This window comes from Thecamonas trahens (genome assembly GCF_000142905.1).
Source record: "Thecamonas trahens ATCC 50062 unplaced genomic scaffold supercont1.31, whole genome shotgun sequence".
NCBI lineage: Eukaryota > Apusomonadida > Apusomonadidae > Thecamonas > Thecamonas trahens.
The window spans coordinates 98,796-124,567 of NW_013657649.1; the positions used below are offsets into that span (position 1 = coordinate 98,796).

Here is a 25,772-nt window from a genome sequence, read left to right on the forward strand (position 1 = left end):
AGGGGGGGGGGGGGGGGGGGGAGGGGGGGGGAGTAGGGGATTGGTGATCGGGTGGGGATGGAGGTGGATAGGGTGATTCCCTGGAGTTGGTGGTGATGGTGATCATGTATCATGGTGGTGGTGATGGTGGTGATGGTGGTGATGGTGGTGATGGTGGTGATGGTGGTGATGGTGGTCATGATGGCCATGCCCCGGGACGGCGGGTGGCGGAACGGTCACGTGGCACTCTCACACCCACTCGCGCTGCCACTCCCACCACACCGACTCCCGCATCCCCCACCACACCCACTCCCGTATCTCCCACCACTCCACCCCCTCCTACCTTCTACGTGTCTCTCCCCTGAAATATGGATAGGGAGGGCCAGGCAAGGGCGCGACGACGGCGGCGGCGGTGGGCGTGGGAGGAGGCGGTGGTGGGCGAGCTGAGCAGCGAGGAAGCCGCAGGGGTGGCGGCGCTGGGCGAGGAGTTCCCCGAGGTGCTGCCGCTGCAGCGGCTGAGGTTTCTCCGGGCGCGGGCCATGAACGTAAGCAAGGCGAGCGAGATGCTGCGGTCGGCGCTAGAGTGGCGGGCGGCCAAGGGCATCGAGGCGCTGAGCATTGACTCGGAGGGCATGTCCCAGCAGCTGATGCCGGGCAAGGCCTTTCTGCACCGAGTTGATGCCCAGGGCCGCCCGGTCATTGTGGTCCGCATGCGGGCGCACACCAAGGGCGGGCCTCCTGAGCCCGCCGTCCACCACGTCCTGCTCATGGTCGAGACCGCCATCCCTGGATGTATCCGCCGGTCTCGCAGTTTGCCGTCATCGTCGACTTTACCGGCTCGTCCATGAAGAACTACGACACGGCCATGCTTCGTGGCGTGCTGCAGGTCCTGCAGACCTCGTACCCTGAGCGGCTGGGAAAGATGTGGATGGTCAACGCTCCGTGGGTGTTCTCGGGCGTCTGGCGTCTTGTCAAGGGCATGCTCGACAAGCGGACCGTGTCCAAGATCGAGTTTGTCGGCTCCGACTACAAGGACGTCCTGGCCGCTCACTTTGCGCCCGAGTGTCTGCTCGCCTCAATGGGCGGTTCCTCGCAGTATGTCTTTGATCCGGTCGTCTCGCCGCTCGGCGTCCTCTTCCCGCTCCCGGAATCAGTCGCCGCAAATCTCACTCTCGACGACGATCTGCTGAGCGCCGACCACTTTGGCGAGGCTGCCGAGTCCGAGCTGTGGACTGACGACGACCTCGCTGCTCAGCGCTCGCCGACCGCCTTTCTCTCTATGAGTGACGACGACGACGCCGGCGCCACTGCGGGCGACGCTGGCGGCGACGACGACGATGATGATGATGAGTTTTTCTCTGGCACCGGTGACTACGTGCCGCACGATGAGCTGTGACGCCCGCACCATCACAGGCCCGGCTTGCCATTGAGGTCGATGCCTGACGCTCGCAGAACCTCCAGGTGGTGGGCGCGGTATGCCACGAGCTCCGGGTTGCGGACAAGGGTGAAGGCAAGATGCCAACGGTTGCGCGCCCGCCGCGAGCGCGGCGGCTCCCGCCGGCGACAGTTGGCAGCATCGACCGGCACCAGCAGTGGAGTAGCCTCACCTCCGACGGGCATGACGCCGTATGCTGCAAACACCTCGGCAGCCGCCACAAACACCGGCGAGTTGTACTGGTGGTCAAGGAGGAGCATGCCGACAAAGGCCGAGAACCCGGCGTCCCACGCCTCGTAGCCGCGCGGATAGGCCGGCACGTCTAGCCGCCAGAGCATGGCAAACTGAATGACCAGCGCCCAGACCAGCCGCTTCACGGCAGCTGCAAGCCCAGTCGCCAAGTTGAGGTACGTCGAGAGGTAGTCGAAGAGCGAGAACCACCGCCGATTGCGGATGAGGCCGCCGTCGTCAAAGTAGACGGCCACAAAGACGCTGCGGAGGAGCCACCACACCACAGCATTGACGACAACTGTCGCCAGCAGATGCCGTGCCGCAGTCACCGCCCACGACCGCACCGCCGGAACAAAGAACGTGAGGAGGCCAATGCCAAGCGCAAGAGTGAGAATGAACATGAGAACAAAGCTGCCGAGTACGAGGTGCACGATGTGGTACGGCACAAAGTATGAGGCATCGGTGAGCGCAAACTGCCGCGGATCAAAGACGTACTTTCCGCGCCGCAGCTGCAAGATGAGCTGACGATACCGCCGAAACATGAGCCAGGTCATGAGAATCACCAGTACAAACATGATGATTGCGCCAAGACCGAGCGCGAGTGCACTTGCCTTGCTTACCCCACCCCAGGGGCCGGGCATCTCGCTTGCTACCTTCCAACCTTCGATGGCGTAGTAAATGCCCAGGACGGTGATGACGAGGACAAGGTAAGCGCCCGATGCAGCGGCAAACAGCAGCCGCTGCGGAAAGTAGACTACAGCCCACCACGGCGTGGCGGTAGACTCGTTGCGTGTACGCCAGGCGTTATGCGCGGCCACGCACCATCGAGTCACAGCGGCCACAAACTGCTCTGCCAGCACCACAAAGTAGAGCTTGCAACGCACAGCAGCTGACGGCTCATGATGAAGCTCACGCTCGGTCTCATTCCAGGTGTGGTACCACGGCGAGAAGACTGGCCGCGGCAGACCCATGCCAACAACAGTCATGATCGGCGGCGGCGGTGGCTTACCTCGGCTGCGCACGTCGTCATCCTGGCTCGCCTCCGATCCACCGCTCCAAGATGACACCTCTTCCCACTCCCCTAGCGCCGCAACAGGAGCATGCCAAGACGGCCGGGCAAGGCGCGGGTCGAGCAGCGCCGTCGTGTAGGTTCGTGCCCACGTGCGATGGCTGACGGCGAAGCCGGAGCCATCCACGGCGGCGGTGCCCTTGGTGGCGCGCAGGCAAGCGAGAACGAGATGGCCGGCACCTACGGCAGCCAAGCAGGCCATCGAGCCCCAGATAAAACCACAGCCCACGGCGAGTTGTGCGGAGCGGCAAGGTAGAAGAGCCAGACGACGACGACGACAGAGGCGGTCCCTAGCGCGGAGGTGAGGGCAGCGGTGGCCGAGCGGCCCGATCCGGCGCCGGAGAAGACGCAGCTATGCATGAGGAGGGTGGAGAGGGCAGTGGCAAGGAGAATGTTGTACATGCCGGTGGCGGTTCCCTTGTTGTGCTCGATCTCCACCGGCGGCGATCCCGGGCCGGTGGCGTTGGCCGGAAGCCACTCGGTGACCTCGCCGACGGCCATAGAGGCCAGAGCGAGTGGATAGCCGATGGCGAGAGCGGCAGCAAAGACAGAGACCATAGCCGCCACCGTCAGCCATCGCCAGGTCACATTATCCTCGACCAGATCCAGCGGCATTGCGTTCCGCCTCGCATCCTCCGCCGGCCACCGCAGCCTCGCCCTGCTCGGCCGTCCTCCCCCGCTGCTCCCGTCGGCATCGCCGCCCGCCCCACCACCTCCACCACGGGCCATTCCCTGAGCCCTGCTTCCGCCTCTGTCTCACCCGCACCGTGACCCTGCATGCACGCCGGGTGTATGTGTGCGGGGTGTGGGGTGTGGGGTGCTGTTGTCGGACTGCTCGACGGGGGCTCCACTGGCTTGTGCGTGTGGGCCATGCGTGCCGCCGTGTGCCGTGGCCGGTTGCCGTCACGGCATGGCGGTGGTTTTCGGCGACGTGGCCTGCACGAGGATTTCGGCGGGTGCAGAGGCCAATGGAGGACGGGATGTCGTGAGGAGGGAGGCGAGGAGTGCACAGGCGCGTTTGCAATCTCCAGCCTGCTGACACGATGTGTACGGGTAGATGCGGTATCGGTCGCGGCTACGAGCCGTGCTCGTGATCTCGTCTTTATCACCGCGAGAATGTAGGCCGTATCACCTACAGTGCTGACGGCAAGCGTGGCTGACCTACTTGTCCGTGGGAACGAGCGCAACTGGCCCGGCATCATCAGCGACCTCGTCGAGATGGAGAAAAGCCGCGAGATCGGGCGTGTTGGCCAGGCCTGAGGCCAGGCCCTTGGTCTCCGCGATGGCGGTGTCACGCATCAGCAGCTCGCCGTCGGCCTTGAGCAGGTCCGCGTCAGTGACGTAGAGATAGGTGAAGAAGGAGATAAAGCCGACGACATGGCCGCCGATCCACATAGGAGCCCAGGCGTCGACGGCGGGCATGATGAAGATTAGCGGGTAGAGGGCGAGCATCGAGCCGGTGTGGAAGGCCATGAGCGGGAGTGGATCGTCGACCTGGCGCCGGACATAGTTGTAGAGGGTGACCATGCCGCCGACAACGCAGATGGGAACGAGCGAAGTGACGAGCGAGGTGCGGAGCGCAGCACGGGCGATTGCCTGCGAGCTCTCGCCTGCCCGGAACGCCTGCAGCGCACCCCACGCGCCACCGCCCAGCGCAGTGTGCAGGTAGAGGAGCAGGCCTGAGTCTGCAATGCTGTCGCCGGCCGAGGCCAGCCACGACGCCTGCGTCGCCCGCGCCGATTCTGCCAATTTGTCCAGCCGGGCCAGCAGCTCCGGCCGCTCGACGCCAATCTTGCTCGCAGTCTCTGGCCGTTCAAGGGCAGCAATGGCCAGCGCAGCAGCGGCCTTATCAAAGGCGCGACGGCGGATGTAAATGTTGTCGCTTGCGTTGGCCAGGGCGCTGTGGACGTGAACGTTGTCAACAAGGGCGGCGGCGAGCGGCTCGTCGGCAGGCGTGTTGGCGACTAGATGGGCAAGTGCCGACGCCAGGTTCTTGCGGACCACCAGCGTCATGCTCTTGTCCTCCGCAATGTGAGCCATGGCAGTGACCACGTCCGAGTCAAGCACGGAGGCGCGGACTTGCGGCGCCGCAGCCTGGCACACATTGTCGAGGGTCTTGGACGCAGCGTTGCGCATGCTGAGCTCCGGCGCAAGGGCAGCGACGCGCAGAAGCTGGCGAAGCACCTCAGGTTCGCGGGCGAGGACAGCCTTGAGCGCGTCGTTAGTCCCACTAGCAGCCGCCAGACCCTCCAGATCGTCCTCCTGAAGCCGGCTCCAGTGGCGGCCCGCCACCAGCTGCGGCGCGGTGGCAAGCAGATATGCCGTATCGTCGCCGTCGGCCATGTACACCCCATACGATCCTGCCGCCACCGCAAAGGCCACAGACGCCGCTACCACCCCGCGCCGCGTAAAGGTCGGGAACACGCCTCCGCCGCCGCCACCTCCGCTGTCGCCACCGCCGCCTGACGCTTCACGCCGCCGCGCCGCTTCCACCGCCGCCCTGGCCTGCGCGTGCCCGCTTCGCAATGGCATGGCCCGCCCAGCAACTGCGGCATGCGTCATAGCCTGTGCCACGCACCGACTCACTCTGGCGAGCATGGTTTGGCTGAGTGAGGTGGTCGGCGTGTGGGTCTGGGGTGGTGATCGATGGAGTGGTGATGGAAGGGGAGGGGCTGGTGGTGGTGATGGAAGGGGGAGGGGCTGGTGATCGTGATGGGGTGGTGTTCGATGGGGGAGGGGCTGGTGGCGGTGTTCGATGGGGGAGGGGCTGGTGATGGTGTTCGATGGGGGAGGGGCTGGTGGTGGCGATGGATGGGGGAGGGGCTGGTGATGGTGTTCGATGGGGAGGCTGTGGCTTGAGCCACCAAAACAGCATTTCGCGACCTTTTCCTGGTGTTGGCGCAACGCGGAGGGAGGCGTGACCTTCTTGTGCAACTCCATGCATGTACGGTACAACAGTGCCTGGCGAGGCATGGTGCTATCCACATGGCACTGTCCCCCACCTCGTGTCTATCCCTCTCCGATGTGCTCTTTCGGTGCCGCAGTCTGCCTCTCCTTCCGAGCGCGCATGCGTCGGAAAACGATCACACAGGTTGATCAAGCCCGCCATGCCCTACTCACGGTCACACGCACCAGACGAGCTCTCGGACATAGGGATCGCACTACTCCCTTCAGAGCTCGTGCTGCTGCCCTCCGAGGTCGTCTGCTTCCGCGAGCTGCTGGTGTCGTTGGTGGCCATCGTCATGGGCATGATGCCCGCGCTAGCAAGTTGCACCGTCAGCTTGTGAATGGTGCTTTCCTGCTCGCGAATGGTGTCCGCAGCCTCCGTCGCCTCCGTCGCCTGCTTCGCAATGGTGCTCGCCTGCTTCGCGAATGGTGTTCGCAGCCTCCGTCGCTCGCTTCGTAAATATGCTCGCCTGCTTCCGCATGGGTGCTCTCTCATAGGAATCGATCTGTTTATTAAGCACCTTCAGCAACACCTGATCCGTCTCCCAATTGTATGCTGGCCATGGCTTCCTATCGAGTCAAGTATATTGTCACTTCCATCTACCGCCCGGCCCTCCGTCCACTCGGCCCGTGTCGTTGTGGCCCATCGTCATGGGCATGATGCCCGCCGCTAGCAAGTTGCACCGTCAGCTTGTGAATGGTGCTTTCCTGCTCGCGAATGATGATGCCCGCGCTAGCAAGTTGCATCCTCAGCTCGCGAATGGTACTCTTCAGCTCGCGAATGGTGTCCGCAGCCTCCGTCGCCTGCTTCGCAATGGTGCTCGCCTGCTTCGCAATGGTGCTCTCCAAGGCATCGATCCGCTTAGTCAGCACCTTCAGCAACACCTGGTTCGTCTCCGATTTGGATGCTGCCATGGCTCCTATCGAGTCAAGTATATCGCCACTTCCACCACCGCCGGCCCTCCGCCACTCGGCCCGTGCCACTCGCCGCAGCATGCGCTCCCCTACGCCGCGACGCGTCCGCCATCGCCGCCGTCGCCGCTCCAAGTCACGCCGCCGGCATCTGCATCCGCGTTGTTCGCCAGCCTTTCCCTCCTCGCCTTTCCCATCCAGCGCTGCCAGCTCTGCCTCCTCTCCCACGCCATCGGCCACCACCTCGAGCACTACCACCGCATCGTCGTCTTGCTTGCCGTCCTTGTTGGCCTGTCTCTCACAGCCATGGACATTGTTGTCGTCCGCCACCGCCTCCGACCTGTACCCCCGCCCCGGCCCTTCCACCGAGGTCATACCCGCCCCCGCCAATAGAGTATGTAATGCAGGGCGGGTGAGGTGTGTGTGTGTGTGTGTGTGTGTGTGTGTGGGTGTGGGTGGGTGGGTGGGTGTGGGTGACGCATAGTCGGTCAGGAACAAATGCCAGTATGCTCACCAGCACACGGCGCAGCCAGTGATTGATCGGTTGGGCGACGGGCTGAGCTAGGCCACCGGCCAAATCTGGCCAAGGCTGTGGTTGTAGCTTTACCAATCTACTTGCTTGTCATTGTGCCTGGCCTTGCATCAAGCCCTACACTTTGCGAGTCATCAGCCATTGGATAAGGCCACTACAACAGCGGTCCAGGCAGGATCCACGTCACATCAGCCGTCACATACAGGCCACCGCCGTTACGTACCATTGAGCTCGCTCAGACACGCGAGGAAGTAAACGTTTCGGCAGGCTTGCCATGCGTGATTAGCCACCACTGTGACATCACATCACCATATCCACTACACAGGGCTCGACGCCTTGCGCTCACGGAAAGTGTTGATGAGCTTGATAAAGAGGATCGGCAGGCGGATGGTGACAAAAGCAATCATAAAGTAGTAGTACGAGATGAGGACCGAGTGGGTGTTGCGCGGCGTGAGCGCCACATACAGCACGATGTAGCCGAGCTGGACGCCGACGTCAAGAACCCGCGAGGCGAACGAAGCCTGAGGCGCCGTCGAGACAAGAAGGTACTCCATAGCATGCGGGTGCTCGCCGCCCCCGGTCCCACTACCTTCCTCCGCACTCCCACCACCGATCCCACCCACCAGAGGCGTTTGCGCCGCCCAGGATCCCTCGCGTGCTCTTGCCGCAATGGAAAATGTTGACACAAACGGGTTGAACAGCGTCGCGGCCGTCCGCCGCTGGTTGCCCACATACAGCCACAGCAGGATCGTCAGTGGAATGAACCACTTGTCCGTCTCGGTAAACTTGCCCACCTGCGAAAAGGCCGAGATGAAAATCGAGCCGCAGATGCCGAGGAACCTATCGCCGGCCATCCACCCGCGCCTCTTCCCTCTTATCAGCAATTGCCATCCGACGCCATTCAGCCCTTTCACTCGCGCACTTTGGCCACCTCTGGCCAACTCCGGTCCCACACCCACCCACACATGCCATCCACCTACAGGTCCATGAACAGTTTGTCCGCAAAGAGTACCAGCTTGACTACCCGGTCACGTGCAAAGGTGACCGGGCTGGGGACCTTGAGTGTGATGCCTTTCATTGTTCCCTGCGGTCAGAGTAAAGTGCGATAGGGCGGTGTGGTGTGGGGCGCTTCGGCCTGCTTTGTTGCCTGCCGCACGGCGGCGGGTGGTGGTGCGTCATGCTGACATGGCCCCACCCAGCCGGCCGAAGACGCGCGTGCGATACAGCTCGTTACACAAACGGTGCCCAACCAAAGAAGATCTGCGAAAGGAGCTCGTCGGACCGGGCTTCCAGAATCAACTTGTTGACCTGGCCTGAGATCGAGAGGAGCTCGCCGTCTTCAAAGCCCTGCAGCTTTTGCTTGACTCGCATTACCACTCGTTCCGCTTCCTTGGCTGACGCCGGTGCGCCGCCTGCACTCCCACCAGCACTGGCGGCTTCGAGCGCAGCGAGCTCCGACTCGTTGTCGTTGCCGCGGTTCTGGAGCTGGCACTTTTTGACCGGCGCGAGCGACCAGCGGTAGAGCGGATCGTGGACAAGGACGTCAAGAATCGTCACCAAGAGCTCCTGCGAGGTCCGGAGAACCCGCAGCATCGCCTCACATGACGCCCGGAACAGGCCCTCAACCCCAGTGGCACCCATGCCGTCTACAACATCGGCGGTCAGCCTAAACGGCACAAGCTCGGGCACCGAAAGCACGCGGCCCTGCTCAAACGCCACTCCCAGATCGATGTGCACCACTTCGCCGCTCGAAGAGTCTAGCAAAATGTTGAACGAGTGCCGGTCGCCGATGCCCAGCACATATCCGACCATCGAGTTGGCCGCCACAGACCGGGTGTATGCGCTCCGCCGCGCAAACCACTCCACCGCGTCCGGATACCGCTCGAGGAAGAACTTGTGCAGGACAGGCGTAAAGTTTTCCTTGATCTGCCGGAACATCGTCAGCTTGTCCTCACGGCTTCCTTCCGCCACTCGCTTCATCATCTTGAGCGCAGACGAGTACGTCAGCTCCTCAGGATGGTATCGCCCGTGCGCCGAGTCGGACCACACTCTTGACACCGGCTTGAACAGATACTCGCCGAGCGGGACAGTCGAATCGACAAACTCAAGAAACCCAGCCCGTGGCGCAAGTGGCACAATCTTGTACGTGCGCACGTGCAGCTGGCGCGCCCGTGCCGAGCCGCGCCCGTGCAGCACCGCGTTGACCAGGCCAAACACCTGCTGCATCACCGCATCCTGTCGCATGTCATCCCGGCCCTTGACAAGCTGCCGATACGCCCGTCCGTCACTTCCTCGCAACATCACAATCTTGGGCATGTTGATGCCCGACGCCACGTCAAATGCATCCTCAAACGACTCCACGCGGCACGTCGCCATACTCGCCGTCCGACGCGAGGCTCAGCGCCAAAGACGGCACCGCCAAGAGCCCCAGCTCGAGCTTGTTCAGCTCTGCCATCTGCGCCGCCGCCGCCGTTGAGGAAAACGCCTGCGGCAGCCGCCGTTGCTCCTGCGTAACAGGCAGCTCCGAAATGACCAGATACATCTCCACCAGCATCTCCATCGTTGCCACCAGCCCGCGCGGCAGCTGGGCCTGCAGCCGCCGAAGCAGCGCCTGCGCCGCTGCGGTCTTCACCTGGTTGGTCTGGAACGACGACGACGCCCCGGCGGCTCGCTCGCCGTTGGCGAGTGCAAACACTTGGTACAAGACGTGGTACGGGTGCTCCAACGCCATCCGCTCCACAAGCTTTCCCAGCACCGCCTGGAACCCGGAGCCATCCTCGCTTCCCAGCCGCGAGCTGATCTGGTACACCAGCGGCACAAACTTGAACGAAGCTACATTGCCGATCCGCTCACCCACACGAATGTTGACCTCACGGTCGTCTGCGTGTTCGAACCAGAGCGAGCAGAGCCGAAACACCCGCAGATCTGCCTCAGAGCCCCAAGCCAGACACGAGAGGTATGCATCTAGCGCTTTGTCGCGCAGCACGCTCCGCGACTTGGCCAGCACGCGCAGCCGCGCCTCGTCCACACCTAACTCCTTTGTCCGCGCCCTGATGAGCCCTTGCAGAATCTTCTTGCGATCTTTTTGCGTGCCTCGACTCGAGCTCTTTCGGCGTACCTCCAGTTCGGCCAGCTGTTGCTTAAACTTGACAATCTCGGCCTTTCGGCGCTCGTGCAAGCGCCGGATCTCGCGGCCCTCATGCGACTGCTCCTGGTCCTTCAACGCCTGGTACATCTCATCTGTGTAACGCGCAATCGCCTCAAATGACGCCGTCACCTCATGTCCGCTGCCCGCCGCCTCTAGTGTCCGCGCCCGCTCCAAGTACCGCTCGATGATGACCGACGACGACTCGCCACGCGTCTCCGACAGCCACGTCCCCATCAGCCGCAGCGCTGACGAGAGCACCTTGGTCTCGGCTTGGCTTCGCACCATGTTCTCCAGTCGCCCCACCAGCGCCCGCGCCCGCGCCACAGCCTTGCGCTTCTCGCCTAGCTGCCAGAACACCTTGGCCTCGTCAAGCGCGAGTTCACCGAGCGACTCGCCATTGCTGCTTCGCACTAGCCGCGCCACACCCATCAGCGCCGTATTGTACTGCCCAGCCTCTGCCGCCCGCACGCTCAAGCTCCGCAGCACGCCTACCGCGGCCTTGCGTGCATTCGACGCGCTCAGCAGCCACGCCTTGACCAACATCACCCGCTCCACAGCCTCAAACGGCGTCAGCGGTGCCACTCCGCCGGCAATCTCAAACTGAGGCCCGTCCATGTCCCAACTCCACTCGCCGCTCGCCACTCCTTCCATTGCATTGATCACGTAGAGCTTAGGCAAGACGGCCAGCACGTCTGGCTTGATCACGCTGCCTACTCGTGTCTCGGTCCGCATCTCGCTCCGCACCTCGTGCTCGGCCACTCCGCCGCTGACAGACTCGATCACTCGCGCGCGCGCTGCGCGCAGCGACTGCGCCTGCTCCTCGGGCTTGCCGCGCTGCAACGCCGCCAATGCGCGTCCAAACTGCTCCTCGGACCCGACCTCACCGCGCAGCCTGACCTCGGGCTCAACTGCACTTGCTGCTCCGGCCACCTCGCAAACGCTACGCCACACAGACTCGCGCCACGCCCGCCCGGCGGCCAGCTCGCGGACAGACCTCGGCACCTCTCGATCGCCCATCGCCTGTAGGCTCAGGCCAAAGAGAAATCCGTGGTCCAGCGAGTGGAGAACAGTCGCAAGTCCAACTCGCGCACAAGCACCACCGGCGCCCTCGCATAGCGCCGCATCAAACGAGGCTAGCGCACGTGTCCCGGCACCTTGCGATGCGTAGAGCTCGCCTAGATGCACAACGTCATCCACGCCCGCGCTCACTCCGAGTGCAGCAACCGCCTCAGTCTCCCCGAGCGCCGAGTACACCTCAAGCAGTACGTTGTCCAGGCCGGCGTTGGACCGACACCGTAGGCCCCACGAGTCAACGAAGACGAGGCCAAAGTGACTCCGCCCGCATGCCACAGCCGCCCGCGCCACAACTGCAGGATCCAGGTCCAGCCACAGGCTCGAGGCCCACTCGAGCGGCTGCTTGTCGGCGTCGGCAAAGACAGCCTGCCGCCGCAGAAACGCGAGCACCTCTAGCAGCATACCTGCATCCGCCACTGCCTCGCTTCTGGCATCGACTGCGACTGCCGCCTCGAGCACTCGCGTTGCATCGCCGCTCAGTGCGGTGTGGAGCACAGCTCGCTCTTCTTCATCACTCCGAGTAGCTGCCTCAAAATACAGCAGCGGCAACGAGAGCGTGACCCACCACGATGAGTGCACCAGCAGCGGCTGCAAGAGCCGAAACAGACCGACGCACGAGACAAAAGAGAGCGCAAGTGCCGCCCGGCGCGCCCAACCCCACTCGCCTGCGCCGCGGCACATACCCCGAAACGAGTCGGACGCCTCGGCGGCAAACTGCGACACATCCCACTTTGCCTCCTCCGCCGGCGACGCTTTGAACGGAAACGCAAGGTCCGCACAGAGCCAGACCAGCAGTGATGAGAGCGACGAGCACGTCCCAGACGACGGGACTTGGAGCACGGCTTGCACACTTCGCGGCAGCTTCCTCTTCACTTGGCCCCACTGTGAGCCCAGTGCGGCCTCGGCCTTCATCAGCAGCAAAAAGCTGAGTCGACTCAAATCCTCGCGTGCATCGCCTAGCTGCTCCACAGCTGCCGTGAGAATGACTCGCTTTGCCTCGACCATACTCGCCGTCAGACGCTTGTTCTGGCATGCCTCCAGCGCCCGCATCCGCGCGCTCCGCACCTCTGGTCCGTACATCGAGTACGAGCCACGCGCACGCTCGCGTGCACGCTCCAGCATGCTAATCACCGCAAGCGAGGCCGAAACCCGCTTGCCGCTGCTGTTGAGCGGTGCCATCCGAAGCCATGCCTCATCGCGCGCCTCGCGGGTCCGCCGCGCCTCAAACAGCGAGCCAAGTGCCCCAAGACTGCCCAGCACGCTCGCCGCAAGCACCGCACGTTCGCCGTCAGCCCGCCGTGCGATGCCCCACACCCGCTCGACAAGTGTGGCCAGAAGCGCGCTCCCAGCGTTGGACACCACCTCGTCATCCGAGAGCACAATTCGCGGGCCCGCATGTAGCCAGCCTTCCATGTGGACAGCCAGCGCACGAAGCGCGACTTCTTGGACCCGCGCTTCGCGGGTCGCAAGACCAGCCAGGTGCTCAGCCAGCTGGACAAACCAGTACGCCGCAGCCTTGGCCTCGGAGCTTGCTGCCGCACACGCCGCACCTCTTCCAGCCGACGATGATCGCCGCCGGCGCATCGATGGCTTGTGCTGGCCGGCATCGTCATTGCTCCGCCAGCCTCGCACCACCTCTTGCAGAGCGGCGACACGCTCGTCTGCATTCGCATCGAGCGCGAGTACCGCATACCCGTACACACTTTCGATTCGCCACTCGCTGGCTGGCAAGAGAACAAGGCCCAGCAGAGAGACAGCCTTGATCTGGACCGACAGCTGCATGTCAGAGCGTGCAAGACCAGCCGTGTGAGCTACCAGCAGCTCGCCTAGCTGCGCCACCACCTCACTCCTGCCGTTTGTCACCAGCCAGCCTAGCACTGCAAGCGCCGACTCGGCTAGTGCGGCGTCGTCGCCCAGCACCCGCACACAAGCGTTGACCACCAGGCCTGCGAGGTGTCCCTCGTTGAGCACTCGATCACCAAGCACCCGCCGCGCTGCCCACACCAACTGCTTAAAGAGCGTCTGCTTGTGCTCACTCCGCTTCGCCTGTGCAATCCATCCGTTAAAGTGCAGAAAAAGCGCATGGACGCACGCGCTGGTCATGACGTCGCCGTGGTTCGACTTGGTCAACTGCACCAGTGCCTTCTCCACCACCTCGGGCGAGTACGCAATAACCTCTGCCGTCGCGCAGGCATGTCCGACCTCATCAGGGCTTTCTCCAGACAGCCGCGCCAATTCGGGCCTGCCGCCGTCGTCATCATCATCATCATCATCGTCGTCGTCATCGTCGTTGACACAGACATCAAGGCTAGCTAGCTCTTGCAGCCGCCTTGTTACATCGGTCGAGCCGACATGCCACTCGTCGGGGAACTCGACCAGTTTCGCAGCCTCTCCTGGCGAGAGCGCTACACTCCGCAGTAGCCAGATGACCATGAGGTCAAGGTTGGCGTTGGCGGTGGCATCCAGTGACGGAACTTTGAGCAGCTTCGGCAGATACTCACCCATCAGAGTGTCGGCAAGCGCGTAAGCGGAGTCGTGGCCAGCCGAGAAGAGCGGGACGAAACCGGCGAAGACCGGTCCAAACACCGCGTTCACCACCTTGCGCACCGACGAGAGGCCGGCCAGCTGGGCGAGTACCTTGAGCGCATCAGTCCACCGGGCGAGCACCAGCCGCGGCACAATGGCCGGCAGGAGCTGGCTCCACCAGAGCGGCCCGTCACGCGCCACCTGGCCACACCCGCAAACACCAGCCATCAACTCGCCTAGCTGGCGAAGGGTAGAAGCATCGCCGTCTGCAGCGGAGAGCCACTGGGCCACCAAAAAGCCGGCATGGCGGGCCGCCCACTCGCAGGGGCAACCAAAGCCGAGTGCCTTGGCCCCAGTTTCCAGTCGACCCTTGGCCATTGAGCCCAGAGCAGGAACGTGCGCACTCACTCGCAGCAACTCGAGCACAGCATAGCACTCGTGTGAGATCGAGGCTTGCGCAAGTGCCGGCTGCAGCTGCGCAAACAGCATGTACGCGCCAGCCGCAGAAGCGCGCTGTTCGTCCAGCATCAAGTTCGAGATGTCGTCGAGGAGCATTGAGTGGAAGCTCGGCTTGAGCGACGAGAACAGTGCCTGGACCGCTCTGGTGCAGCTTGCTCGCACCCCAGGCGCCGCGTCTGCAAAGCCGGCCATCAGTACCTCGATCGCGAAACAGTCATTGAGCGGCGATAGGTGGACGGCGGGAAAGACCCGCCCGGCCAGCAAGCTCCGCGCCCGCCAGCCCACAACCTGTTCCTTCATCCCTGGCACAATGACATGGAGCACAGCATCGCCAAAGGCGGAAAGCAGTGACTGACCATTGCAACTCTGGTCAGCAGCAACAACCGCTTGCGCCGCGACAACCGGCACCACCTCTACCACCCGCGTCAGCTCGAGTACCACCATCGCCACCAGCGCATGCGTGCCGACCACCCGCACTTCGAGCCACTTGGTCAACTCGAGAGCCACAGGCATGACAGAGGCCAAACACACCGACACAAACTTGGCCTTGTCGTCGGTTGTAGCGCTTGGCTCAGCGGCAACCAGGGCGCGTCCGACCGCACAGTACCCGATTGCCAGTGAAGACAGCGCCAGGCACCCCAGTCCAGGATCCTCGACCATGACCACCACGTCGCGGTGCAGCGTGGTTTCCAGCCGAGTCCGCATCGGTGAGAGCCATTGCTCGTGGACCTCGCCCAGCGTGTCGGCCCAGGCAGTGTCGTCGTCAACCGAGTAGGCGAGAGCGGCGGCAGCGCAAGTGACTCCGTCCATGGCGGCAAGAAGGACCGCGCCGGGGGCGCTGATCTGCGGCGTCAGCAATGCATCAACAATATGGACTGAGCCCTCGCGCGCCATGGCACCTGGCGACTCCTGGAGGGCCACAACCCCAGCAACCGACGGCGACGTGATCGTGAGCATGTCGGGCGGCCCGCTGCGCGATGCGCCAGCCACGTCGTCGCCGCCGACCATCTTGCGCCGCTTGCGCTTCCGCCCGAAGATCGACGATGCCTGTGACGCATGGCTCGTCTCAGAGCCGAGTGAAAACCCGTCGTCAATGTCCTGGGACAGACTCGTGCTGTCGTCAAATATCCGAAACCGACCAAGGCCGTCCCCTCTGCGAAGTCCCGGGTCAAAGGCATCGCGCGAAGTTCGGCCGGTGAGCAGTCTGCTCGAGCCGGCCGCTTGCGGCGATGGGCTTGGCCCGAGGCTGTTGCGCGTCCACTTGGCAAGATCTATGTCGGCTAGCACGGCATTGACCACCGCGCTAAGGCCCGAGTAGCCGTCGATAAGAACGGCTGCTGCAACCCGTGTGGCCATGGCAGCGGCGATGGCGCCGAGGCTGGCGAGTGCAGCGATAAAAGAGTCGAGCCCCACGCTGGCTGCCAGCATAGCCACGCCCTGCCCTGGGCTTTTGATGGCAGCCTCGACCGTCCGTGTCGCAGGTAGAACGACCTGGGCCATGACTTTGCCAGCGGCATCGGCCAGAGCGTCAAGTATGTTGCTCGCGTGGGCATCAGCGCCACCGTCGGTCTCGTACAGTACGGAAACAGCACAAGCATGGGCCAGCGCGCAGCACCCGCGCTCAGCGGCTGCCATCTGGGCGGCAGGTGAGAGGCTGGCAATGGTTGCACAACTGCCTCGTTGCCGCTTTTGGCCAGTCTGTGCGGATGTAGCAGCCGGAGCCAACGCAGCCTCGACCAGACTGGACAATACCGCTGTCAATGACTCGAGCCCGGCTGGATCGTTGCTAGTAGCGAGAAGCCCTCTGGAGGAGAACGACGGACGGGGAGGAATACGATCGAGAACCTCAGCCAGAACGTTCGGCGTGAGGGTCACGCGCCCGAGCTCATGAAGGGCCGAGCATGCCGAGGGCACACGGCGCGGATCGGCGTGTCCGTCAAGGACTGCCTGCGGAAGCGCCGCGGCAGGGAGCCGCAGCAAGGGCGCGGATGAGTGGACAGCCCGAGCAGCAAGTGTTAGCAGCATGTCTTCGAGGACAGCGGCGTGGCTTGCGGTGGAACGCCATGTTGGGACAAGCGATGGTGCAGCTAGCGACGGAAGCGCTTGCTCAGTGACTCGCAGCGGGAGCGAGGTGCTCAAAACAGCTGCAAAGGTGGTGAGGTCAGTGACGCTGGCGCTTTCAGCCCCAGTTGCTGTTAGCGCGACCAGAAAGTCGAGGGCAGCAAGGGCATGCAAGTGATCAGGGTGACCGGGTGGATTCCCAAGCGCATCGCCAGTGAACTGCTTGCGAAGAAGCGCAAAAACCGGAGCCGGAAGACATGGCTGGCGTTGGCGACGACAACACTCGACAGCGCCGGCGCCAGCTCGGGGATCGATAGAAGGCGGGTAGTCATGCAGATAAACGGAGAGGCAACGTGAGGATCAACGAGCGGGGCGCAGCGGAGCGCAACGTCGACAAACTCAAGCCAAGCTGCCGGACCGGGGGAGAGGGCGACTAGATGTGCGGCAGGCTGGAGCACGACGCCGGCGTGCGCAATAGCACCGGCAGCAAAGAGCGCATTGGCGTGGAGCTCGGTTTTGTCGGGTTGCAGTCCCTCCAGCACGTTGATAAGCGGCCCAAGGAGAAGGCGGCTGCCGACGAGCTGGCCGACGATCATGCTCAGCTGCGGAGGAACAACTACGCCGGCGGTAAGGATGTCTGCGACGAGGCGGCAGCCATGTAAGACAAGGTAACCGAGGAAAAGAAGCCACGACGAGGCGGCCATCTCGTCGAGCGACGACGACTCGACGTCGAGGGCAGCTACGGCGGAGCTGACAAGGCGCATAAGCGGCACAGTGTGTTTCCGCGGCGGCGACGACGCCAACTGAGTGTGGTACCAGGCGGCAGCGGCGGTGGCAAAGGCATCGATACCGAGCGGCGACGGAAGGCCGTGGGTCACATACCGATCGTCGGCTGGCGCCACAGCATACGGTGGTGGCGCGCCCGCGGTCGGCGGCGCTAGGCTGAGCGGAACGCCGGCCGATGAGTCAGTGACCTTGATCTGGCTCTTGATATTGTTCAAAAGGGAGCCTGCAGAGAACTCGGCGATGGCGCGCTCGACGAGACGCGGCATGCCGGGCAGGAGCTTACCGGTGGTGCCGGGTGACGCCAGCCGCAGCATGAGCTGGACGAGGAGGCAGAGCTGCGAGCGAAGCGCAGCGCGCGGGCCCGGCCCGTCGAGCTCGCCGGTCCAGGCAGCTTCGAGGAAGCCCATCAGTGGGCCGCGCCACAGCTCAAGGACAACCTCAACCGAGTTGAGTCCATATCGGACGAGAATGAGGTTGACTAGGGTGACAAGGGCGGTAGCAAGCTTGCTCGCGGCATGGCGAGGGCCGAGCGCGGCCAGCGTTTGGCTCAGCTGGCCGAGCATGTCGTTGACAATTTCGGGCTTGACATCGCACACATCGGCAGTGATGAGAGACTGTAGCGCCGATGCGGCGAGCTTGCCCAAGTCGGGCGAGAGGTCTGGGTCGACCACGAGGGCTGTCCGGCGGACCAGGGTGTCGACGAGCTTGGAAACGACTTCATGGTCATCGGCGAGCTTGGACGCCACCAGCGGTGAGGAGAGGCAGTCGATGAGGATGCGAAGATAGTGTCGGCCATAGCCGCAGACGAGCAAGTCGTTGTTGACAACAAGGACAGCGTGTTCAAAGAAGGCCAGCGCCTCGGGGTAAAGCACCTGCTCGCGCGAGTCGAGGACCATGGCGATAATGGAATGCATGGCAGCGCCCGGCCGGTCGCCGTTGGAAGCCGTGCCAAAAGCGGCCATGCCCATGGCAAACACGCTTCGCCCAACAGCCGATCCGCTGCGGACCTTCTTCACCACGGCGTCGCCCTCACGGTTGACAAGCGTCGTGAGAGCCTTGACCACCTCCATCCATGTCACAAGGTTGCGCTCGCCACGTAGCTCGACCTGCCTCGTGTTGCGGTCGAGAACATCCTGAACAGCCTGCACACTACTGGCTTCCCCTCCCAGAAGCTGGTCGTACAAGCTCAGCCCGGCCTACACACACCCATGGTCCACAAGTGAGTACCATCGTCGCCCACCGTCCGAAAAAGGTCGCACTCTGCGCCCAGCCTTCCTACCCCCCAAACCACCCCCCCCCGGCCCCCCACCTACATACCTTACGGTCGCGAGCCTTTGTCGAAACCAGCTTCTTACACATGGTCTCCAATCGCTCATTCTCTTGTATCCACGCCATGTGGCAGAGTAGACTGGCCGCTAACCCCCCCCTGCCACAGAGCTGAATGTAGTACCACCGCTCGCTCATGGCCGACTTCGTGATCGTGATCGCCGGCTGCTCCTTGACCGCCCGGCCAACGAGCCCACCAACCGTTCTTCCGTGGCACCGGCCGCTCCCCTGCTGCTGACAGTGGCACCACACGTCTGCACAAGCCATGGTACGAGGCCAAAGTAGCTACAGATAGCTTGTCCCGTAGGAGTCGTAGCATATATTCCCCTTGCAGGTTGACATTGGGAGGGGTGGGGGGGGGGGGGGGGAAGGGCTTGGAGGGCGTGGGGGTGGAGGGTCGGTCGGTGCGGTTGAAATTTGCGCGCGCGCCCCTGCTACCTGCGCCCGCTACCAGCCAGGCATAGACGGAGAGGGCGGGAGAGCGAGGAGGGGACAGAATGGGTGTAACAAAGAGACAGTGGGGGAGTGTGTGCGACTTATGGGTGTGATGGTGTGGGCATGGGTATGCTGGACTGTGCTGTGTGCGGCTGCGTGGGGGGGGGGGGGGGGACCGGGGCCGCCGGCAGGCATCGGTGCTCGACGAGCGGTTTGCGTTTCTGGTGGAGTGGCATGATGCGCTTGCGTCGCTGATGCGGCGTTACCATCTGTTCTACTACGTGGAGGATTCGACGCTGGAGATGTACGACATCAAGAACCGGCGGACGTTCCTGAAGCGGACACGGTATGAGGACATCGAGCTGAGCGACCTGTACATCGGGGCGACGGTGACGGTGTACTCGCGGCAGCTGCATGTGATCGACTACGGCGATGAGTACACGGCCCAGACGATCGGGTCGCAGCTAGAGCGAACACTGGCGCTCATCAAGCCGGATGCATACATCTCGATGGGCAAGATTGTGGACGAGGTGTCAAAGGCCGGGCTCTCTGTGGCGCAGGCGCGGATGGTGAAGCTGACGGAGCGGCAGGCGGCGTCGTTCTATGCTGAGCACGCGGAGCAGCCATGGTTTGGCGATCTTGTTGGGTTTATGACGTCAGATGCGGTCATTGCGCTCGAGCTTGCCGGGCCGTCGGCCATCTCCAAGTGGCGGGCGCTGATGGGCGCGACGGATCCGGCCAAGGCCGAGCCCGGGACGATCCGGGCCAAGTTTGGCCATAACGCGACGGCTAACGGCGTGCATGGGTCGGACTCTGCGGCGTCTGCGGCGCGCGAGCTGGAGTTTTTCTTTTCGGGCGCGGTCTCGTTCGATCAGACTGCTGTCTTTGACAACTGCACGGCGGTGGTGATCAAGCCGCACGCGGTGCTGTCAGGCGACATGGGCCCGATCCTTGACGCCATCCTCTACCAGGGCTTTGAGATTTCTGCCCTGCAGATGTTCCGCCTCTCTGTGGCGGACGCCGAGGAGTTCCTCGAGGTGTACAAGGGCATGGTCCCCGAGTATTCGCTCATGGTCGAGCAGCTGACCTCGGGCCCGTGCCTCGCACTGGAGATCCGCGCTGAGTCGGCCGTCGCCGCCTTCCGCGACTTTGCAGGCCCGGTCGACCCGCAGGTGGCGGCCGCGGTCCGGCCGGACACCCTCCGCGCCCGCTTTGGCGTCACCACCGTCAAGAACGCCATCCACTGCACCGATCTCGAGACCGACGGCGAGCTCGAGGTTGCCTACTTTTCCGCATTCTCCAGGAGTAGAGCCCCTCTGAGTAGAGTCATTGAACACTGTCTTGCCCCCTGTTGCACCGGCTGTAAGGCCGAGGGTGTCTTTCAGCCCCGGCTCCCAGCACGACGTGGCATTGACGCGCAATTCGGTGAGCGGAAGGCTGTCGGCCGCTAGTGGCAAGCCGCAAGCAGCCTGGGCGGGGTGTGTACACACGTCTCTCCGGCGTCTTCATCTCGACTGGAACCCCCCCTCTTTCCCTCTGCCCCTTCCTGTCTTCTCATTGACGATGACATCAGGGTTGGCGCTCTCGCTGGCGGTGGCTGCGGCTGCGGTGCTGTGCGCAATGGCGAGCTCTGTACCCGAGACCACCGAGGTAGTTGCTCTCAAGCAGACCACTTCGCCGACTCTTGCTGCCCTGGAGGGCGAGTGGGTCGGCAACATGTGTGGTCTGTGTGGCTGTCCTGCTGCCTGCACCCGCCCCTATCAAGTCTCGAGTACGTGTGTGTGTGTGTGTGTGTGGGGGGGGGGGGGGGGTCAGAGGACGTGACGTGACTCACACTGATGCGATGACGATCACGATGGTGGTGGTCGGGGGCGGAAACGATGACCATGGCGTGGGTGGTGGTGGTGGGGCGGGTGATGGTGGTGGGACGGAAATGTTGACGGTGGGACCGGTGGTGGTGCAGACGTCAACATCAGCATTGATCTCGAAGGTAGGTTGCGGTTCTCGCGGCCAGCGCGGACACTGTGCTCGGACTCGTTTGAAGCCGGCATCACCGAGCACATCATCGAAGGAATCGACGAGAGTGGGAGCTGCTTGGCTGTGGCAACAGGCGACATTGACCACCCGATCCACTACTCGATCGAGTTTGACACGGTCCACCTGAGAATGGCGTACGCGCCGGACCTCCAGTTCTGCCCGACGCTCCCGCACGTCCCATCGTGCTCGTGCACCTCGTACGGGACGCCAGTTTCGGGTTTTACCGCCTCATTCGTGCGGGCCGGCCTCGGACTCGAGCCGAAGCCGTGCCACTTTGTGAAGAACGAGATGACCCTTCGCAGCCCGCTGACATATGTGTTCAAGGTCGCGCTGGTCATGGGCGTCATCACCACAGGCATCGAGTGGTTCATTCAGCGGTATTTGCAGGACGTGCCCTAAGACTTTGACACGTCATGCAGCCTAGCCTGACGAGGTCGACACCTCTTGGGTCGCCGACGATGCGGCGCGGCTCCGCCGCCGCTCGCACCGCGGGCACGCGTCGCGCCGCTGGTCAAAGCATCGCACATGGTAGCACGAGCCGCACGTCTCGCACGCCACAGTTGTGTTCTGGAACGGATAGATGGCCTCATTGGCGTTGCACATGCCGCAAATATGACCCTTCCACCGGCAACGCTCGCACCCATACACATGCGCCTCGAGATGCTCTGCCCACGAGACCAGGTCCGACACCAGATCATCGACGTGCAGCAGGTCGTCGAGCGAGTAAAAGTGGATGTTGTCGAGGTGGTGTTGCCGCTGGCCAAACAAAGCCAACAGCCCCGGACGCTCCCGGCAAGTCATGGCGAACGCCTTGAGGTGGGCCAGCCGCTTGCGGACCTTGTGCGCGGCCGCGAGCGCGGGCACCCGCGCGTAGAGACTCGGATTGAGGACTGAGATCTTGAAAACCGGCTCGCAGGCAATCTCCCGCATAAACTGCGCCGCAGGCTGTGAGACTGGGTATGGTTCCGAGTCCCACGACGACAACAGTCGCGCCGGAATGACCAGCTCGTCGGCGCCGGTGTGGCACGAGCCGCAAAAGTACTTGAGAAAGTAGGCGCACTCTCGCCCGCCGAGCACGATCGGCACACCGCACCCATAGCACCGCCCGCCCTGCGCTGCCACCGAGTCGGGGAGCGCCCGCCCGCTCTCGCTAAAGAACAACACCTTGCGCGGCGGGTACATGGCGGCGTCGTCAACATAGCCCCAGTCCGACATCGGCGACAGACCGCCACTGTTCGGGTTCACCACGATGCCGGCACCACTTTCCACCGACGCCAGCGAGTCGGCCCTGGTCCTGCTCGGCTCGCGCCACGGTGCAGCCGCAGGCGAGCTGCCAAACGTAGTCGACGAGTACAAATCGTGGGACGAGAAGCCTCCACCGGCGCCAGCCGAGAACACCGACGCTGGGGCCGGGACGGATGCGCTCTCCCACGGGTACGCAGTTAGCGGTAGCGACGACGCGACCGGCCGAACGCTTGCCAACCCTGCGCAGCGATCATACATGAGCAGCGCAAGGTTGAGCTCCGGCGCCGGCGCCGACGACCCGTTTCGCGAGCCGACAGGGAAGACCTTGGCAAACGAGGCCGCCAGCACATCGGCGTGAGTCATCGGATCCGACTGCTGATAGGAGGCGGCCTCGCTCGCGCTCCTACTCAGCCGCCGCGACCGGCTTCGCTGGCGGTACGCGGTTGTCGGTGTTGCCGCAGTAGTCGAGAGCAGAGTGGTGAGAAGGGCTTCACGCCGCGACGCCGTCGCCGGCGCACCGAGTGCCTCGGCCGCTCCTCGCCCGCCGATCGAAAGGAACTGCTGAGTGATCGGCTTGGACGCCGCGTAAGCAGACTGCGACGCCGCACCGTCGTCGGGCAGACGCAGACTGCTGCTACCGCTTTCATCGCCGGTTGCTGCCGCGGCGATGACCTGGTTGCGAAGCGACGACTGCAAGCCCGAGACTGAGGGAGGGAGTTCGCGCGGCAGCTTGGCAGCCGTCGACGGAGCAGGGTCGCCAATGCGAAACTTAAACTGCGGGCCCGAGTCTGACTGTGACTGCTCGAGATTCTTGCGGACAATGGCCGAGAACGGGAGCAGCGGCGAGGCGGCGACAGCCGTGCTGCCAGCACTATCCTCAGCAGCAGTGTCCTTTGTCCCGTTGCCGATGGTCCGCCCTATCGGTGACGTGCCCTTCGGCAGGGCAAGGAAGGGCGAAGTGGCGACGGCCGACGGGCTGGTGCTCGGCCGCCCCAGCGGCGGCGACGGGCTGCGGTCGTCGGGCGCGGTCGTGATGAGGTTGTGCGTCTTGACATTGTCTGGGTGGTTTTCATCCAGCTGCTCTGAGGCCAGCGCCCAAGGGTCGACATCAGCCGGCAGCCATGGAGAGCCGCCGCGACTGGTGGAGCCGGTTGGCGAGTCGAAATGCCCGACGGCGGGCGCGCCGATCGGCGAGATCGGTGGTGACGGCACGGGCGACGATGGACTTGCTGTGGGTTCGGGCTCGGGCTCGGGCTCGGGCTCAGGCTCCGACTCGGGCTCGGCCTCGGCCTTGACCTCGCTACCCGACAGCTCACCGACGTCGGGCTCTGTGTCCGACAGCTCGTCAACGGCGGCGTCGTCCGACGACGTGACCCCGGGCGAGGCGAGCGCCAGCTTGCGCTGGTAGCCAGCAATGCCTGTGGGCCGCAACGGTGACGGCGCGGGAAGATCCCCCGGTGGTGCGCCCGGTGCGTCGATATGAGCGACGCCGGCAACCTTTGCAGCCTTCTTCTTGCGCTTCTTGCGGCGGCGGCCGCGCGAGGCGGCGGAGACAGTGGGTCCATCATGTTCGCTGGCTGGCGCAGTAGAGACAGAAGAAACGTCTGCAGTGGCAGAGCGGAGCGAAGCGTCGTTCTTTTCAAGCGCCATACGGCCGAGCATGGCCGAGACCTCGCGGTGGACGTCGGGATGCGGCAGCTGATCAAAGGCGACATCCTTGACACAGAGCGAAAAGTCGACGTGGAGGACCGAGTCGAGGGCCTTTGCAGCGGCCTCTGCCAGGTCTGGGGAAGCCATAGGTGCGTCAGGAGCGTATGCATCTTGGACGAGAGCGGCGATAGCGCGAATGGCTGCCGGCAGGCTCTTGTCGACGAGGGCGACCCTAACGAGGGCCCTGACCTTGCCCGCCGGGGTGGAGGCGTCGCTCCCGAGTGCGGCAACAAGATCAAGTTGCTGAGCGTTGCTGCCGAGTGCGGAGCGGAGAGCAGCCCAGGCCTGGGCCTGTGGCGAGGAGAACATCTTCGGCCGGGTGCCCGTGATCAGAAGGCGGAAGACCAGATCCTCCAACTTGTCGGCCTCGACATGGCCGTCGTGAACAGGCTCGCCGGCTGGGAGACAGCCCAGCAGCGCCACCGCCTGCTGCTGCACGGCACGCACAAGCACCTCGCCGTCCATAAGCGTGTGTACGTGTATGGGTATGGGTATGGGTATGGGTGGGTGGGTGGGTGGGGTGGGAGGAGGCGGGAATGAGTGGCGTGGTGCCCGCCTGTCGCGCGCGTGCGTGTTGCTCGTTGGTGTGTGAAGTGGTCGGTGGGGTGCAACCAAGTGTAGCACATTGATCCTAGTATTGATCCCCCTCACTGATCCCCTTCATCATCACACCTCCTCGATCACCACCACCAGCCCCTTCCCCATCCATCGCCACCACCAACCCCTTCCATCACCAGCCCCATCCCCTCTCCATCCTGTTTCACTGTGCTGGTCAGCATACTGGCGTTGTTCCTGACCGACCACGCCTCACCCACACACCCACCCACCCACCCACCCACACACACACACACACACACACACACACCTCACCCGCCCTGCATTACATACTCTATTGGCGGGGGCGGGTATGACCTCGGTGGAAGGGCCGGGGCGGGGGTACAGGTCGGAGGCGGTGGCGGGCGACAACAATGTCCATGGCTGTGAGAGACAGGCCAACAAGGACGGCAAGCAAGACGACGATGCGGTGGTAGTGCTCGAGGTGGTGGCCGATGGCGTGGGAGAGGAGGCAGAGCTGGCAGCGCTGGATGGGAAAGGCGAGGAGGGAAAGGCTGGCGAACAACGCGGATGCAGATGCCGGCGGCGTGACTTGGAGCGGCGACGGCGGCGATGGCGGACGCGTCGCGGCGTAGGGGAGCGCATGCTGCGGCGAGTGGCACGGGCCGAGTGGCGGAGGGCCGGCGGTGGTGGAAGTGGCGATATACTTGACTCGATAGGAGCCATGGCAGCATCCAAATCGGAGACGAACCAGGTGTTGCTGAACGAGATGGCGAAGCAGATCAAGGACTTGGAGAATGCCATTGCGAAGCAGGCGACGGAGGCTGCGGACACCATTCGCGAGCTGAAGAGCACCATTGCGAAGCAGGCGAGCACCATTGCGAAGCAGGCGACGGAGGCTGCGGACACCATTCGCGAGCGGGAGAGTACCATTCGCGAGCTGAGGATGCAACTTGCTAGCGCGGGCATCATGCCCATGACGATGGCCACCAACGACACCAGCAGCTCGCGGAAGCGGACGACCTCGGAGGGCAGCAGCACGAGCTCTGAAGGGAGTAGTGCGATCCCTATGTCCGAGAGCTCGTCTGGTGCGTGTGACCGTGAGTAGGGCATGGCGGGCTTGATCAACCTGTGTGATCGTTTTCCGACGCACGCGCGCTCGGAAGGAGAGGCAGACTGCGGCACCGAAAGAGCACATCGGAGAGGGATAGACACGAGGTGGGGGACAGTGCCATGTGGTAGCACCATGCCTCGCCAGGCACTGTTGTACCGTAAGTCCATAGTTGCACAAGAAGGTCACGCCTCC

At 63.7% G+C, this 25,772-nt stretch overlaps 10 protein-coding genes across 10 annotated transcripts in view; 4 read left to right on the forward strand and 6 right to left on the reverse strand.

Annotated features, from left to right (window-relative positions):
- Positions 1 to 273, reverse strand: part of AMSG_07127 (uncharacterized protein) — a gene marked incomplete at its 5' end in the record, with an annotated part of 2,208 nt that extends 1,935 nt beyond the window's left edge. The window contains one exon of the mRNA XM_013901144.1: positions 262 to 273. Within this exon, the coding sequence (XP_013756598.1) occupies positions 262 to 273 (12 nt within the window). The remainder of the gene's footprint in view (positions 1 to 261) is intronic.
- Positions 274 to 479: 206 nt separating this feature from the next.
- AMSG_07128 (phosphatidylinositol transfer protein CSR1) lies at positions 480 to 2,055 on the forward strand. Its single transcript, XM_013901145.1, has one exon. It carries the CDS (start codon positions 770 to 772, stop codon positions 1,373 to 1,375), a length of 606 nt encoding a protein of 201 aa, XP_013756599.1. The 5' UTR covers positions 480 to 769; the 3' UTR covers positions 1,376 to 2,055.
- Positions 1,066 to 3,427, reverse strand: AMSG_07129 (uncharacterized protein). Its single transcript, XM_013901146.1, has one exon. It carries the CDS (start codon positions 2,914 to 2,916, stop codon positions 1,387 to 1,389), a length of 1,530 nt encoding a protein of 509 aa, XP_013756600.1. The 5' UTR covers positions 2,917 to 3,427; the 3' UTR covers positions 1,066 to 1,386.
- A 448-nt stretch (positions 3,428 to 3,875) lies between these two features.
- AMSG_12043 (uncharacterized protein) lies at positions 3,876 to 5,654 on the reverse strand (the record flags this gene model as incomplete). The annotated part of the gene is made up of 2 exons (XM_013901217.1): positions 3,876 to 5,279; positions 5,637 to 5,654. 2 exons carry the CDS (start codon positions 5,652 to 5,654, stop codon positions 3,876 to 3,878), a joined length of 1,422 nt encoding a protein of 473 aa, XP_013756671.1.
- A 1,767-nt stretch (positions 5,655 to 7,421) lies between these two features.
- On the reverse strand, positions 7,422 to 8,182 carry AMSG_07132 (uncharacterized protein; the record flags this gene model as incomplete). The annotated part of the gene is made up of 2 exons (XM_013901147.1): positions 7,422 to 7,944; positions 8,085 to 8,182. The coding sequence occupies 2 exons, from the start codon at positions 8,180 to 8,182 to the stop codon at positions 7,422 to 7,424; spliced, it is 621 nt and encodes a 206-aa protein (XP_013756601.1).
- A 152-nt stretch (positions 8,183 to 8,334) lies between these two features.
- Positions 8,335 to 18,517, reverse strand: AMSG_07133 (serine-protein kinase ATM; the record flags this gene model as incomplete). Its single annotated transcript, XM_013901148.1, has 5 exons — positions 8,335 to 9,459; positions 9,521 to 10,177; positions 10,223 to 16,594; positions 16,630 to 18,354; positions 18,476 to 18,517. The coding sequence occupies 5 exons, from the start codon at positions 18,515 to 18,517 to the stop codon at positions 8,335 to 8,337; spliced, it is 9,921 nt and encodes a 3,306-aa protein (XP_013756602.1).
- A 505-nt stretch (positions 18,518 to 19,022) lies between these two features.
- On the forward strand, positions 19,023 to 20,370 carry AMSG_07134 (nucleoside diphosphate kinase; the record flags this gene model as incomplete). The annotated part of the gene is made up of 2 exons (XM_013901149.1): positions 19,023 to 19,046; positions 19,111 to 20,370. The coding sequence occupies 2 exons, from the start codon at positions 19,023 to 19,025 to the stop codon at positions 20,368 to 20,370; spliced, it is 1,284 nt and encodes a 427-aa protein (XP_013756603.1).
- A 45-nt stretch (positions 20,371 to 20,415) lies between these two features.
- On the forward strand, positions 20,416 to 21,699 carry AMSG_07135 (uncharacterized protein). Its single transcript, XM_013901150.1, has 2 exons — positions 20,416 to 20,642; positions 20,883 to 21,699. Exons 1-2 carry the CDS (start codon positions 20,483 to 20,485, stop codon positions 21,353 to 21,355), a joined length of 633 nt encoding a protein of 210 aa, XP_013756604.1. The 5' UTR covers positions 20,416 to 20,482; the 3' UTR covers positions 21,356 to 21,699.
- AMSG_07136 (uncharacterized protein) lies at positions 21,377 to 24,376 on the reverse strand (the record flags this gene model as incomplete). The annotated part of the gene is made up of 1 exon (XM_013901151.1): positions 21,377 to 24,376. One exon carries the CDS (start codon positions 24,374 to 24,376, stop codon positions 21,377 to 21,379), a length of 3,000 nt encoding a protein of 999 aa, XP_013756605.1.
- Positions 24,377 to 25,190: 814 nt separating this feature from the next.
- AMSG_12044 (uncharacterized protein) overlaps positions 25,191 to 25,772 on the forward strand; it is a gene marked incomplete at both ends in the record, with an annotated part of 4,497 nt that continues 3,915 nt past the window's right edge. The window contains one exon of the mRNA XM_013901218.1: positions 25,191 to 25,521. Coding sequence (XP_013756672.1) covers positions 25,191 to 25,521 — 331 coding nt within the window. The remainder of the gene's footprint in view (positions 25,522 to 25,772) is intronic.

Bases quoted from the DNA above. Each gene is read 5' to 3' on its own strand.
- AMSG_07128 (XM_013901145.1), top strand. From the start codon at position 770: ATGTATCCGCCGGTCTCGCAGTTTGCCGTCATCGTCGACTTTACCGGC.
- AMSG_07129 (XM_013901146.1), bottom strand. From the start codon at position 2,916: ATGGCCTGCTTGGCTGCCGTAGGTGCCGGCCATCTCGTTCTCGCTTGC.
- AMSG_07135 (XM_013901150.1), top strand. From the start codon at position 20,483: ATGACATCAGGGTTGGCGCTCTCGCTGGCGGTGGCTGCGGCTGCGGTG. The intron at 20,643-20,882 runs GTCTGTGTGGCT...GTGGTGGTGCAG, and splicing joins GTGGGTCGGCAACATGTGTG to ACGTCAACATCAGCATTGAT.